This window comes from Mchenga conophoros, linkage group LG14, assembly GCF_057382185.1.
Source record: "Mchenga conophoros isolate Kocher_MC1m ecotype Shallow Benthic linkage group LG14, M_conophoros_male_GT1.1, whole genome shotgun sequence".
NCBI lineage: Eukaryota > Metazoa > Chordata > Actinopteri > Cichliformes > Cichlidae > Mchenga > Mchenga conophoros.
Genome location: NC_140539.1, coordinates 30,682,983 through 30,695,482, shown reverse-complemented (window position 1 = coordinate 30,695,482; position 12,500 = coordinate 30,682,983). Strand labels below are relative to the sequence as shown.

At 42.7% G+C, this 12,500-nt stretch overlaps 1 protein-coding gene across 11 annotated transcripts in view; it reads left to right on the top strand.

The window, feature by feature from the left end:
- The window catches only part of robo2 (roundabout, axon guidance receptor, homolog 2 (Drosophila)), a 258,201-nt gene that overhangs the window by 103,608 nt on the left and 142,093 nt on the right, over positions 1-12,500 (top strand). The window contains exons 1-2 of one of the 11 annotated variants that reach the window (XM_085243895.1): positions 1,101-1,733; positions 1,871-1,972. The exons of 9 other annotated variants lie outside the window; for them this stretch is intronic. In XM_085243895.1, the coding sequence (XP_085100021.1) occupies positions 1,918-1,972 (55 nt within the window). In that variant the 5' untranslated portion in view covers positions 1,101-1,733; positions 1,871-1,917. Of the gene's footprint in view, positions 1-1,100; positions 1,973-12,500 lie in introns of those variants that run through there. One more of the 11 variants, XM_085243900.1, reaches the window with a different exon arrangement.

Genomic DNA, 12,500 nt, shown 5'->3' with positions numbered 1-12,500 from the left:
TACAAATTTTGGAAAACAGTTTGTCAGCGTAATCATAACTTTTTGATGTAAAACAGTGCATTCGGCTTGTTATTTCCTAACATAGAAGATTTGAGATTTGCGTGCTGAAATTGCCCCTTAGGTGTGGCATTTATCAAATCATGTGAATTCATCTACTTGATATAACACAGCAATGCACGCAGTCTCCAAGTTTTCTTATATCCGTCACACTCCTGTTGGGTCTCCATATGCTGTACCATGGCTGTATACGGCTTCGTAGGCCGGTATTAAAAAAAAGAGAGCATGGTAACAAGAAGGTAGCCATAGCTGACACCAGTAGGGGGAGCTCACAGTTCATAGCTCCCCCGTAATAAACCCTGTACGGAAACATGCAGAAGGCTGCTGCGCGGTAGTTCAGACCACATACACGAACCTCCCCTCTATCTCTGACCATCAGCACATCCCTGGTCCTCCTTGTTGTTTCCAATCATGATTTGGCCATGATTAAAATTGGACTGCAATAATGTTGTTCTCTGCATTCCGTGTGTGCGTCTGCATATCTCGCCCTTAAAAAGACATTTGTGTATTTATTTGTTGGTATGCAGAGCTGCTCCTCTCCTCATCCTGGGGCAGGGCCTCGGTCAATCAGTCATTGATTTCTGACAAAGATCATATTTACAATTCTGCTTCAGTATCTCAATGGATTAATATCCTCATGCTATTCAGCTTATAATTTCCCAGCAAGTGTAATTTGCCTGCGTTCAAATATGGAATATATTGATTAGCAGCTTTATCATATGATGAATGAATTCCATTCATAAAATAACGTGATTCTTATGTTATCCTGTTTTCATTTTCCACCCTTTTACCGCTGTTGCCTGTGCAGATGTAGTTGTTGGCCCCACTAGGAAATGTTTCAGTAAATAAGATGCTTAAACTCCTTGATGTCTTAAGATAACATTGTTCTCCAACATCCAGCCCTGTGGTGAACAATGACTGCACTTGAGGCTGTAAACGTATAAAAAGTTAAACTCCTAATGTGTAAACATTCAAATATGTGTAAAGTGGTTTTATGGCTTTATTATCCTCCCTCTTTCTCTCTCTCTGCTTGAAATGCGTATCTTGATTATCACAACTTAAGAGAGATTCGGGCTGACATCCAAACTCTCCTCGTTCTCAAACCACTAGGCTGCTCTCTCTTCGTCTCGCTCCTGATTTCGCGAACCGATCCTTGTTTTGTGCGAGTGCGTCGAGCTTCAGTGTGGTGGGCTGCGGGCTGTGCGCAGAGACCGTGCGCTCCTAGCGGCCGCGCTGTTGAAACCCAAAGGCAGAAAGAGAGGAGGATGTTGAACTGTAGAATGACTGTACATTTACAGCGCTGAGCACATGGGTCTTTCGGGAGCTGCTTCTCGCTACAATAACACAACTTTCTGGAAATGCATGATAGCTGAAGTTTGGTTTGCTGCCGAGTCGTCTCTCCAACTATGGAGACGTCGCTGAAGATTTGAAAGGTGCCAGAGACGCGTCTCAAGGACCCGATAACGAGCGGAGAAGTATAGATACTATGCTGTGTTTTCCAGTGTGGACTTAAATTACCTTTCTTTCAGACTCTGTTCGTTACAGCGTGTACAGTAGGTCATCTTGTCAAACAGCAGAGACTGCAGAGGAACTCACGGGGCAAGCAGGGATAATATCCAAAGACCGAGAGTTTGGATTCAAGGTTCGCTGTGTATTTACATCCCGCTCTGCTCCGGGTAAACTACTACTTTAAATGGATCCTCTCTGTTTCTGGACCTTAACACTGGCTTTTGTCAGTAAATAGGGCCCATCCATAACTCCTAGAAACACGGAATTGACTTGATTGTCATTTTGGACATCTTTCTTTCTGTAGTGAAATCGAGGATTTACGCGCCCGCCGTGGATGGTTAATATGCTAGTATGGGTCCGCTAGCGTTCATCCTTGTCAGTGGACTACTGTATTTTCAAGTTGATGGTAAGTTACTAAACGCGTTGTTGTGTAAAACTCCTTAAATATATTATAATGTTCTGTTCTTCCCTGACTCCGCAAGTCCCTGCCGTGCAACACCCAGTTTAAAGCCAATTTTGTTTCTCATTTATTTTACAGTTTAATTATTATAATAATAATAAGTCGCCATCAGCATTGGCTTTTGGGTGATAACATGACGAGCTTGTGGAGTTTTTATTTAAATGAATTTACATCTCCTCAGTGCTTATTTTTCATTTTCTTCTCTTTTTTCATCCACTAAAGTCGAAGCAAAAAAAACGAAGAAATGCTTAAAACCAACAAAAAAGCTCCTCCCAAGAGGCTAAAATCGGAGCAAAGATTAGGTGTATTTTCTTTTTATATGCAACAGATGAGAAAAAGCTGTTCAATATAATATAGAACCATAGCTCATACCATGACAGAACACTTTAAATGTGTTTTGAAACACTTCTGACTGTGACACAGGTTTTAGAGAAAGCTGAATATAAATGATTTCCAGGTTCTGTCACAGCGGCTACAGGTATTTCCATTGCAGAGGTGAGAGAGACCCTTTTGGAAAAGGAAAATACAGAACGTATCAAACATATGAGATTCGATGTGGTATAAATGGAAGTAGTGCTGTATAAAACAGACAGTAGCCTAGTTCTGCTCTGTAAATTTGGGGGTCATTGGCCTGCTTCTTATATATGCTATGATTGTACAATACTCAGTGTCTGCACTCTGCACTACATGGCGTGGTTTCTGTGCTTTAGGTTTTCAGAGCTGTGGTTGTGCATTGTGGTGTAAGCTGACCTAAACCAAATCTGGAACAGTGCCACAGTTTATTATTTCCATTTGTTTGATTAATGTTTAATGATGATGTGGATTACAGACAAGATTGATTCATTTCTGCAGCCAAAAGCTCCTGCCCTCTTGATCCAGTCTACCACTGAGTGCCCAGTCAGCATCTTTATATTACATGCTTCTCAGGATTCTCTGGCCTACAAGGGAACTAGTTTAATAGAGGAATTAAAACAGCTTCAGCTAGAGAGTTAATGTAATGACTCACAGCAATCATCAAAATAGGACAGCTTAGGTGACGGAAATCGTGATTGGAATGGGTCCAACCTGTGACTGGCGAAACGATAATCGGTATTAAGATGTATTACCTTCAAATTCCGTGGTCTGCTTTCATTTTAGTGCTTCTTTTGAAAAGGACACACCTTTTTTTCAGTGGTCTTGCACACTGTCTGCACAGACAATCAGAGGCTTATAATCAAAGAATGAGAAAAGAATACTTCTGACGAGTCTCGTGCTGGGTCATTATATTATCATACGTGAGTGATGATTCACACATATGTTTGTATTGCATTGTTTGCTCAGCTTATCCATATGTGAACCAGTTTTTTTTGTTGCCCCTGAATGCAAGAGTCTGTAAGGTCCCATTTTTTCTTTTCTTTTGCCTGTCAACCCACGCTTTTGTTCCTCACAGCTGCAAGTTTTGGTTCTGAAGCGTCTTAGTTCAGTGTCCACGTTTAGTAGTTTGCAAATCAAGTCTCCTTTCTTCTGGGAATTGAATTTTTTTCCCCTTGGCCTTTTTTGGTGTTTTTTACTCTGTTCAGCCACTGGTTGCTAAGCAGTAGCTGATGGCATTGCTAGCTGGACAGAGAGAGAGAGAGCACATCTCCCAGGGAGCAGTGGATCTTCCCAATCATTTGCCTGTCACCCTCCTCCCCCCTCTGTCTTGCTCTCCTATTCCATCCCAGCAGAACTCACCCATCACCCAGCCTTTTAAGAGGTAATCTTAGGGTCCATGGAGAGGGAGGAGCTTCCACTAAGAGTCCACTTGGGCAGACAAAAAGGCCTGGAGTTGCATTCACTGGGCTGCATAGCCAACAAAGCCAAGACTTGTGAATGGCGTCAGTCACTGTTTAGTGTGCTGTGATTAATACTGCTAGTGTGCAGGAGAGGACTGATACTGGGAGGGAATAGGTGGAGAAAGTGGATGTGTGTTGGCTGTTGTTGGCCAGAGTTGGAAGACATTTAGTGACCCGAGACAAGTTGTGCATCTGAAAACAGTTTTACCACAGTGTGTGGGGTTTTTTTGTATGAAAAGGCCCACTGCAGTAGGATATACTTTCTGGAATACACATGTCTGCAGCTGTTTTTGTTATCTTACAAACTCTGCTGTGTTGCTTTTGAAGCTGGTTTAGAACATGCTTTGCATAGTGGACATGCACTCCTGACCCTTTGCTATTTTGAGATCTCCTGCATGCCTGTGTCTGATGTAGGAGCTGGTGACATCACATTCATCCTGGGTGATACACCAAGAGGTGCTGAAATAAGGACCAACTTAAATATGTCAAGGAGGCTGTTTAGATGGCCGCTTGGGGATGGGGTCGTTTCTGTGGATAGTGTGTAGTTTTTGATTCACCAGCGGGGTTGGGGCTTCACTAATGCTGAGTCAAGAGAAACTCAAACCAGGAGAGCGCGCGTGTGCGTGTGTTATGGAAAGGAGGAGGGACAGAATGGGTGCAATCAAATCTAAAAACTGAGAGAAGAGTGGTTTAACAATACAATCTTTTAAATATAAATTGCAAGGCTGATGCTTTATTACCGAAGAACACTGCAAACTAACAACTCTGTTGATGGTTATGATTAAATGAGAGAGGTTTATAGTGCTGGCCTATAATGGAAAGTAAGCCCAGATTAAAATAGTCTAGGTGAATGATGAGGCAGGCTGAGGTCATTGTGTAAGAGCCATTGCGATTCGTGCCCCAAATGTGATTGTTCTGCTCGAGCTGGCAGTGTTTAGGCAGTGTTATTGTAATTGCGGTTCATTTGCTGGAATGGTGTTGCTGTAATGGTGAACCTTCATCTCAAATGTACAGGAAAGTCCCCTCTCTACTGTCTCCCATAGTCTCATCACTGTCAAGGAAGTCGCCTTGCTCTTCGCCATGAAGCGCTACTGTTTATTCTCTGATTAACATCAAAAATGAGTTAAGACAACAAGACTGAAGCTGGTAATCATAATACAAAGTGACAGAATAGGGAACGAGGAAATGGGATGCGGTGAGCACTTGTCCAGTAAAAATCAGCTTCCTGATCCTTTTGTGCCATTTAAGTGATAAGTGTTACTTGGCCGGTAACGTTGTCATGTCATCTCCTATGATGTTTTAACAGCCAAGTCTGGCTGCTCAGTGGTTCGTGTTTCAACAGCGATCACTTCACACATTCAACACGTGATAGAGTAAAGTTTGAGCTCTCCATAATTCTTTTAAATCACAAAAATAATGCCGTGTGATCACTGAGATATAAGAGGATTCACAGCTGTTTTAAATTCTTGAAACACGATAGGTAGTGTCTTTGCAGTTTCATGGTGCAGATGTGGGAGAGAAAATGTCAGCTTCAGACAATGCACATGGCTGGTTTTCCTCTAAGACCAGCAAAATGGAGGGAAGGTAATGCCACTTTTCCCTGTTTTACCTCCGCTTTATTAAGCCCCAGTCAAGCATACCCCTGACATTTACAGAGCAGAATTGCACAGAGAAAAAGACAAAATAACTGAGAGATTACAACAGGACCAAGTAGAGGTTTAACACTGTTAGGTAGACAGCTAGTGTCTTTCCTCCCACAATATATATTTTCAGATCTTCCCACAGTCTTGCTCTTCCCCTGTATCTCACGTACACACATACTGTCATTGCTCAGGTATCCCATCAGTGGCGGTGTCAATGAGGGTGGAATTCAAACAATGAGGAGTTTATTGTACACCTGTGATAGGAGCATAAAGTGGGAGTGTGTTTAGGTTGGGGTGGGGGAGGAGTGATATGATGACTAGAGATGACTAAAGCAGGTAAAACAAGTGGTAAGGGCCTTCACCTGTCTCACACACCTGTACTTATAGAATACACACCTGTGCTTACCGCCTGGGCCCCAGAGCACAGATATAAGCCTCAGTCTGTTCTGTCATCGTCTTTGTTTCGCAAACAGCAGATTAAAAGTTGTAAGGGGGCCAGCAGTAAATAAAGGTGCCGTTATATAAATCAGGATGTGCAGGATGTGTTACTCATTTACACTGTGGAGTTGATGAGCAGTCCTATCAGGAAAAATGTAACTGTCGTAAGAGCACGGCAAAACAACATGACATAAGGACTGAGTATAACAGAAGCCGGTAGTGATGTGAACATGGAAGGGACTGAGTGTTTGTCTTATCTGTGTTTTCATGTTCCAAGCTGCACTGAAATGTTTTTGGGGAAAGCATTTATTTACTCTGTGTCCCGTTGCCCTCACCCTGCCCTCTGTTTGGCTGTCTCGCAGCAACCTTCAGATAGGAGGAAGGGATGTCAAGGTTGAGTGACTCATGGAAGTACATGGAACTGTATAATCCATGCTTTTAGGATAAAGCCCCCTACACAAACAAACACAGATACACAAATCCACCGTAAACTTACAGACCATACAGATCTATACTGGCAAACATAAAGTGATTGCAGGAGGATAAAGCAAGAAGAAATAATGCACAATTACAACGGTTCAGATAGAGGGGGGAGGAGGTGGAGGTGGAGGTGGTCAACAAGTACAAGTACCTCGGGCTGTGGGTGGACAATAAACTGGACTGGTCATGCAACACAGAGCACCTGTATAAAAAAGCACAAAGCCGACTGTACTTCCTCAGGAGGCTGAGGTCTTTTAACATCTGCAGGAAGCTCCTGAGGATGTTTTACCAGTCAGTGGTTGCTGGAGTACTTTTCTATGCTGTGGTGTGCTGGGGGAGCAGCACAGCAAAGAAGGACTCATCCAGGCTGGAGAAACTGATCAGGAGGGCTAGCTCTGTGGTCGGCATGAAGCTGGACACTCTGGTGACAGTGGCAGAGAAAAGGACATTAAAGAAACTGATGGACATTATGGACAATGCCAGGCATCCTCTGCACACGGCCATAAACAATCAGAAGAGTCTGTTCAGTGACAGGTTGCTTCTCCCCAAGACAAGAACTAACAGACTTAAAAACTCCTTTGTCCCACACGCCATCAGACTGTTTAACTCCTCTCTGGTGGGGAGAGGGAGGGGAAACAGGAGGACAAAGGAGGGGGGAACAACTAAGCTGTAGTGCCTCTTCACCTCACTGTACAATACCTTGTGCAATACTTTTGTAAATAGTCAACGGTGCAATAGACTCAATACTTGAAATGTGCAATTCACTTGTATTTTTATTTTTATTCCTATTTATTCTATTTATCCCCTTTGTATATTTTATTTATATTGTCTCTGTATTTATATATATGTGTGTGTGTATAACTCTGTAACTTCTGTCGGTGCTGTGCTTTTTTGGAAATCGAATTTCCCAGAGGAACCCACCCGAGGGATTAATAAAGTTCTATCTTATCTTATCTTATCTTATCTTATCTTAACATTGGGGGGATGTATGTGTTTTTAATTTTTGACGTTTTAAGCCAAAAAACAAAACATACTCTCTTGTTCTTCATTGTTAAGACTTTGTGTGACAGTTGTGCCTGAGCTGAGTATCTCACCAGTGTTTTAAAGATGAGGTCAGGTCTGGTGATAAAAATGCATGAGCTGTCTCGCAGTGCAAGACATATGAAGATGGACAGCCAGAGTACGACACTCAAGCACACATCCATCACGCGCAGCAGTAGTCCAGCACAGCTGTAATGCTGCTCAGAGTGGTGGAGCCACTGAATAAGTGTCTTGTTCCACCGTCTTCATCTCCTGCTCGGTCTATGGATCACCTAGCCATGACAGCTATCCAGCTTTTCTTACCTGAAGCTAACTGGAGGATAAAAACCTTTAGAAATACAAAGACTCCAGACTATAGACCATCACCTCATTAGAGTAGTGTTTCAGAGCAGAGGCTATCACTTTGATGATGCACAAATGAAAAATGCACGCATCTCTCTCTGTCAGTACTGTAGGAACCTGTTCTTGTCGTGTCCTTGCTGGGAAAAGAAAAAAATGGCACCCCACTGCTTTGTAAACCTAGTCACCATGACCCGGGGCGAGTTGATTTACTGTATATAATGACTCCTGGTGAGACTGGCTTTGTGGTTGAAGTTTCAGTGTGGAACGTGGCATCAGCCAAGTGTCACAACCGTTTCGGTGAAGAGGACAAAAGCCCTAATCACATCCTTGAACATTTGAACTCTCCACTTTCACTTCCAGGATGGTGGTGATTTTTTTTTCTGCATAGCTGCTCCCGGGCATTTGTCACTGAGAGGCTATGCAACACAGAGCCAGCTCCAGAATTATGAACTGCTGTAGGAGTGTGCGGGTAAATGTGTTTTGGAAACACTATTAATAACCATCAAAGTCTTGTTTTGTGTTAGCGTGGATACATGGGCCTCAATAAACTGAATGAGTCCTCTTCCACTTACTGCTGGCACCCTTGACCCTGTATCCCAAAGCAAGACCACACTAAATGTCTTGTGGTATAAAAATTTAATAAATCTTATTCTGACTTGCTTGGCTGCACCTTAAAAAAGGAAGTATCAGAGCCAGTGCTTTGCTTTCTGAGTTTATCGGTTGGATGGTGTGGTTATAGCTCTTATTTTTCATGTTTCCATCTGGAGTTAAGCTTATCTAAGGACCACTGGAGTGCTTGACATGCAGGGAGGACCAATGAGTTTTTATATTTCCTTGCTTTTTTTACAACTTGGGTAAGAAATCCTCTTAAAAACATTTTGGGTTTGACCTCTGTCCTGTGAAATAATATCATTCGTTTTGAGAAAATACTTATTTTTTGTTTGTGCGCTTACATAGGAGGCTCAGGTTAGTTATTTACCTTCTGACTACCTGATGTCTCTGTGTGACATACATATGCTCATCCTGAAGAGGACTCAGCTGAATGAAATGCTTGTGGTTAGATAGCAGAGAGATACTGTTTCTGAACACATCAGTCCTGGTTTTGGCCTTTCTGTTTAGTCTCTTTTTTTTTGTTTTCTCCTGAAAAACTCCACAGCTAAATTTAAGTTAAATTAAGGTTTCTATTATTTGAATAGCTTATTATTTTGAGTGCTTTATGAAAAGTGTGTCAGTATCTCCCAGCCTAACTGTAGGCAGCTAAATAAGTCTATTTAGGATTAGTCAGTCCACTTACTGCAAAGTCACACAGTCACAGCTCAACACCATGTGTCACCTACACCCTTCTCTATCCCCCTCCACATTTGATCAAAATCTATATTTTTTAATTTCTGTTAACACCTGAAAGTGATTTTGAGTCAGCTGTCTTTACAATTACACGCACTCTGCACACACGATATACCATGAAAAGATAGATCTAAACACTGCTGCTTTCTTATCTAATTTGTAGAACATTTACAGAGATTAAAATGACCAAAGAAAATTGGACTCTATTACGATTGCTTATTACTGATGATCATTGCATGACTGGAGCAAGTGAACATTACCTTAACTGTAAGGGATTCTTTGTAGTGGAATAGGAAGGGGAGACTGGGCTGGAATTGAAATCGTTGAGTTTCCAAGCACACAACTTTAATATCAAGGTTACTGTCATGGTGCAAAGCAAAGGCCAACAGTCAAATGCTAGAGCAGAGGCTCTTCAAAAGGATCTGCAGGAAAAAAGAGAGGTTTGAAAAAGGTGGGGTGGCGCAGTGAGCTACACGCTTCACTGGCCCAGGAATCGGAAATCATTTAATCTGCATCACGCAGTTTAGTATCCCTACCAGTGGCCTGACAGCCCCACAGAACTAGCACTGTACTCCTTGTACTAATCAGTCCATACAAAGAGAGGAAGCAGCACGCTTGTCAACACTTTTCCCTTTACAATAAAGCAGTCTTAACTGTTTTTACGTTATCCTGCTCTTCCTCCTTTAGTATCTTGTTGCAAGTCAGCGATCTCCGCTCTTTTGAGACGAGGCAAGTGCTGAAAAGTGATAACATCGCCTTTTCTGTGCATGGATACTCATAGTAGGGTGGAGAGTAAGAATGGGGGAAAACAAGGTTGAAACTCCTTGAAATACAAGCAATGTGAATCAGCCCTTTGCAGTAAAATCAGATATTCTGTTTCCCACAGTTATCTATTTATATATTCCATCTGCATGGGGGAGAGAGTAAATACATGGATGCAAAGTCAATTTGACCCCACCTCGACATTGCCTGAAATACACTCAGAATGGAATTCTATCTGATATTTGTTAGAGGCAAGCATGGATGCATTGAGGGGTTGGGAGCAGCTCATAGAATTACCCCTGTGTTTGCTTTCAAAGTATGGATCCTAGCAGGAGAAGAGAGGAGCAGTATGCGGAGCACTGAGGTGGAACAGACTCCATCATGTGAGCCAGTTACCTAGTTGAAACCCCTCCCTCTCTTGAAACAGAAGATGAAGCGGAGGAATCTGCTCTGCACCTGTGAACACTCTTCATTTCACTCTGTGTGTCTTCAGTTTGAGGATTCTGCTGTATCGAGTGGCTGGCCGGATGCGCTGGACTGGGCTGGGCTCCAGCAGATACAGCAGGATGTCTCCAGTGACACCTCACTGAGATGGGCTGTTTGTCTGGTATTGGAGTATACTGGCGCTCATGCGCTGTGACGCCACTGACAGCTTGGCATAAAGAAGATGAATTTCGGGTGCAGAACGGGCTGCTTGGAAGTGTCACGGCAGGGCCGGTGCTGAGGCGTAGAGGGCCAGTAACATCCGTCTTTCACCATCACCAGTTTCCCCCTGCTGCTTTATCGTATTTCCCCTTTGATGACATGACGGATATGACTCAGTCACCCTCACAGTGAGGACAGCATGTAACAGGACAGGGAGCAAGTGAAATGGACAGAGGGATATGGGGAGGTAGAGGCGGAGATGCATAGAGAGAAGGAGATCGAGTGGGAGGTTGAAGAGAAGTGGAGAGAGTTGGGAGAAGTGGGAGGCAGAGGGAGGGTATACTTCAGATTGGACAACATGGATCTAATGCATAATTCATTCACTCTGAAAATTCTTTGAGGTTTTCTTTTTTTTTTTTTTTTGGACACTTTTATATTCACTCAGTCCACTGGGTTTCAGCACTTTCTGCCCGAAATACCTCGGCCTTTTCCACATTATAATATTACTGCATTCCTGGCCCGGACCTTGGTTTTTTCTGTTTGATGTTTTATGGCGCTTTGGTGACCAAAACTTTTTGCCTTGGTCTGGGGTTGCCATTGGTTACCTCCGATTAGCATGCATCTGTTGGTAGAATAATTAATATCTCTTTGGGGAGCCCTTCCTTCAGTGCTCTTCCTGTGACTGGTGTGTGTATTGATTTGGTTGGTGGGAGAATTTCTCCTGGGAGCTAATAAAAATAATTACAAAAAGATCATCAAAGGCCTGGCCTTCTGTTGCACACATGAATAAATATGTGACAAAGATAACAGAAAAGACCAGTTCTAGGTGTGTGGTCAGTGGTAATGCAGGAGAATGAGTTGTAGTTAAGCAGCTTTTTATCTCGGATTTAAAGGACAAATGTTACCCATCTTATCTTGTTTAACCTATATGTTTTTCAGTTATATTTCAATGCTAACGTCACATATTGGTTGAAACACTATAGCGGGAGAAAAGCGGGTGCTCAAATACTGCACATTTCTTGGATAACAGCACAGCGAAATTGCATCCATTTCAGTGAAGCTGACATAAGTAGACGGGAAGAAAAAAGGCAGAAAAGAATCAGCTTCTGGTTCAGTAATCCCTCTCTGATTTAATTCCCTGTCTGTGTGCTTGTTTGTTTGTTCTGTGGTTCCTACTTTTTTCCAAAAGTGGATGACTGCACAGCAGTGGTGAAAAGTAATGGCGGTATTATTGCAGACAGGGGGAAACACAGCATTTTGATTGGAGCGTGTGCCCTGAGACCCAGTGAAGTGCACTCGCCTCAGCTCAGAGAGCACTTGATTGCACAGCACCAATGATCACATTAAAAGGGCAACAGAAAGCCCATTTACCGTAAAGAGAGTGGGAAAAGGGGCCCAATAGGAAGCTGAAAATTGACTTTCGCTCCTGTGAGGAGTTAGGTCTGATGGCTCAACAGTGGGAATGTATATAAAGTTTTTTAATTTGATATTTTTGGACAGTGCACATTCAGGGACATTCATGGAAGCCACATGAGGGCTGTAGTAGATACACTCGCTTAAGCTTGTGCAAATATTTTCTTTGCACTTTTCAAAGTGAAACTGCTCACAAGGTTTATGTGTTGAAGTTTTTCAGTATTGAGATTAATGGGTCATTTTCAAACCATATTCCACAGCATATGGATGTGCTTTTAACCTCTACACCTGACTCAGGAAGGACACTGACCAGTCACGTCTGGCCTTCTGTGCACCCAGCTTAGCTTTTTTTGGCAGTGAAAGGACAATTGTAGAGGCATCTGCTGTGTTCATTTCCACAGGAAAGAGGAGACCAGATGGAGACTCAAGGTTTAAGTGATTAGAAAGCAGTAGATTGGAATACAAATTGGATTCAAAGAAATTAGACTGATAGAAATCGAATAGAGTCACTGCAGTTTAGTCATGTCCATTGGCCTTAGCGGAAAGCCACTG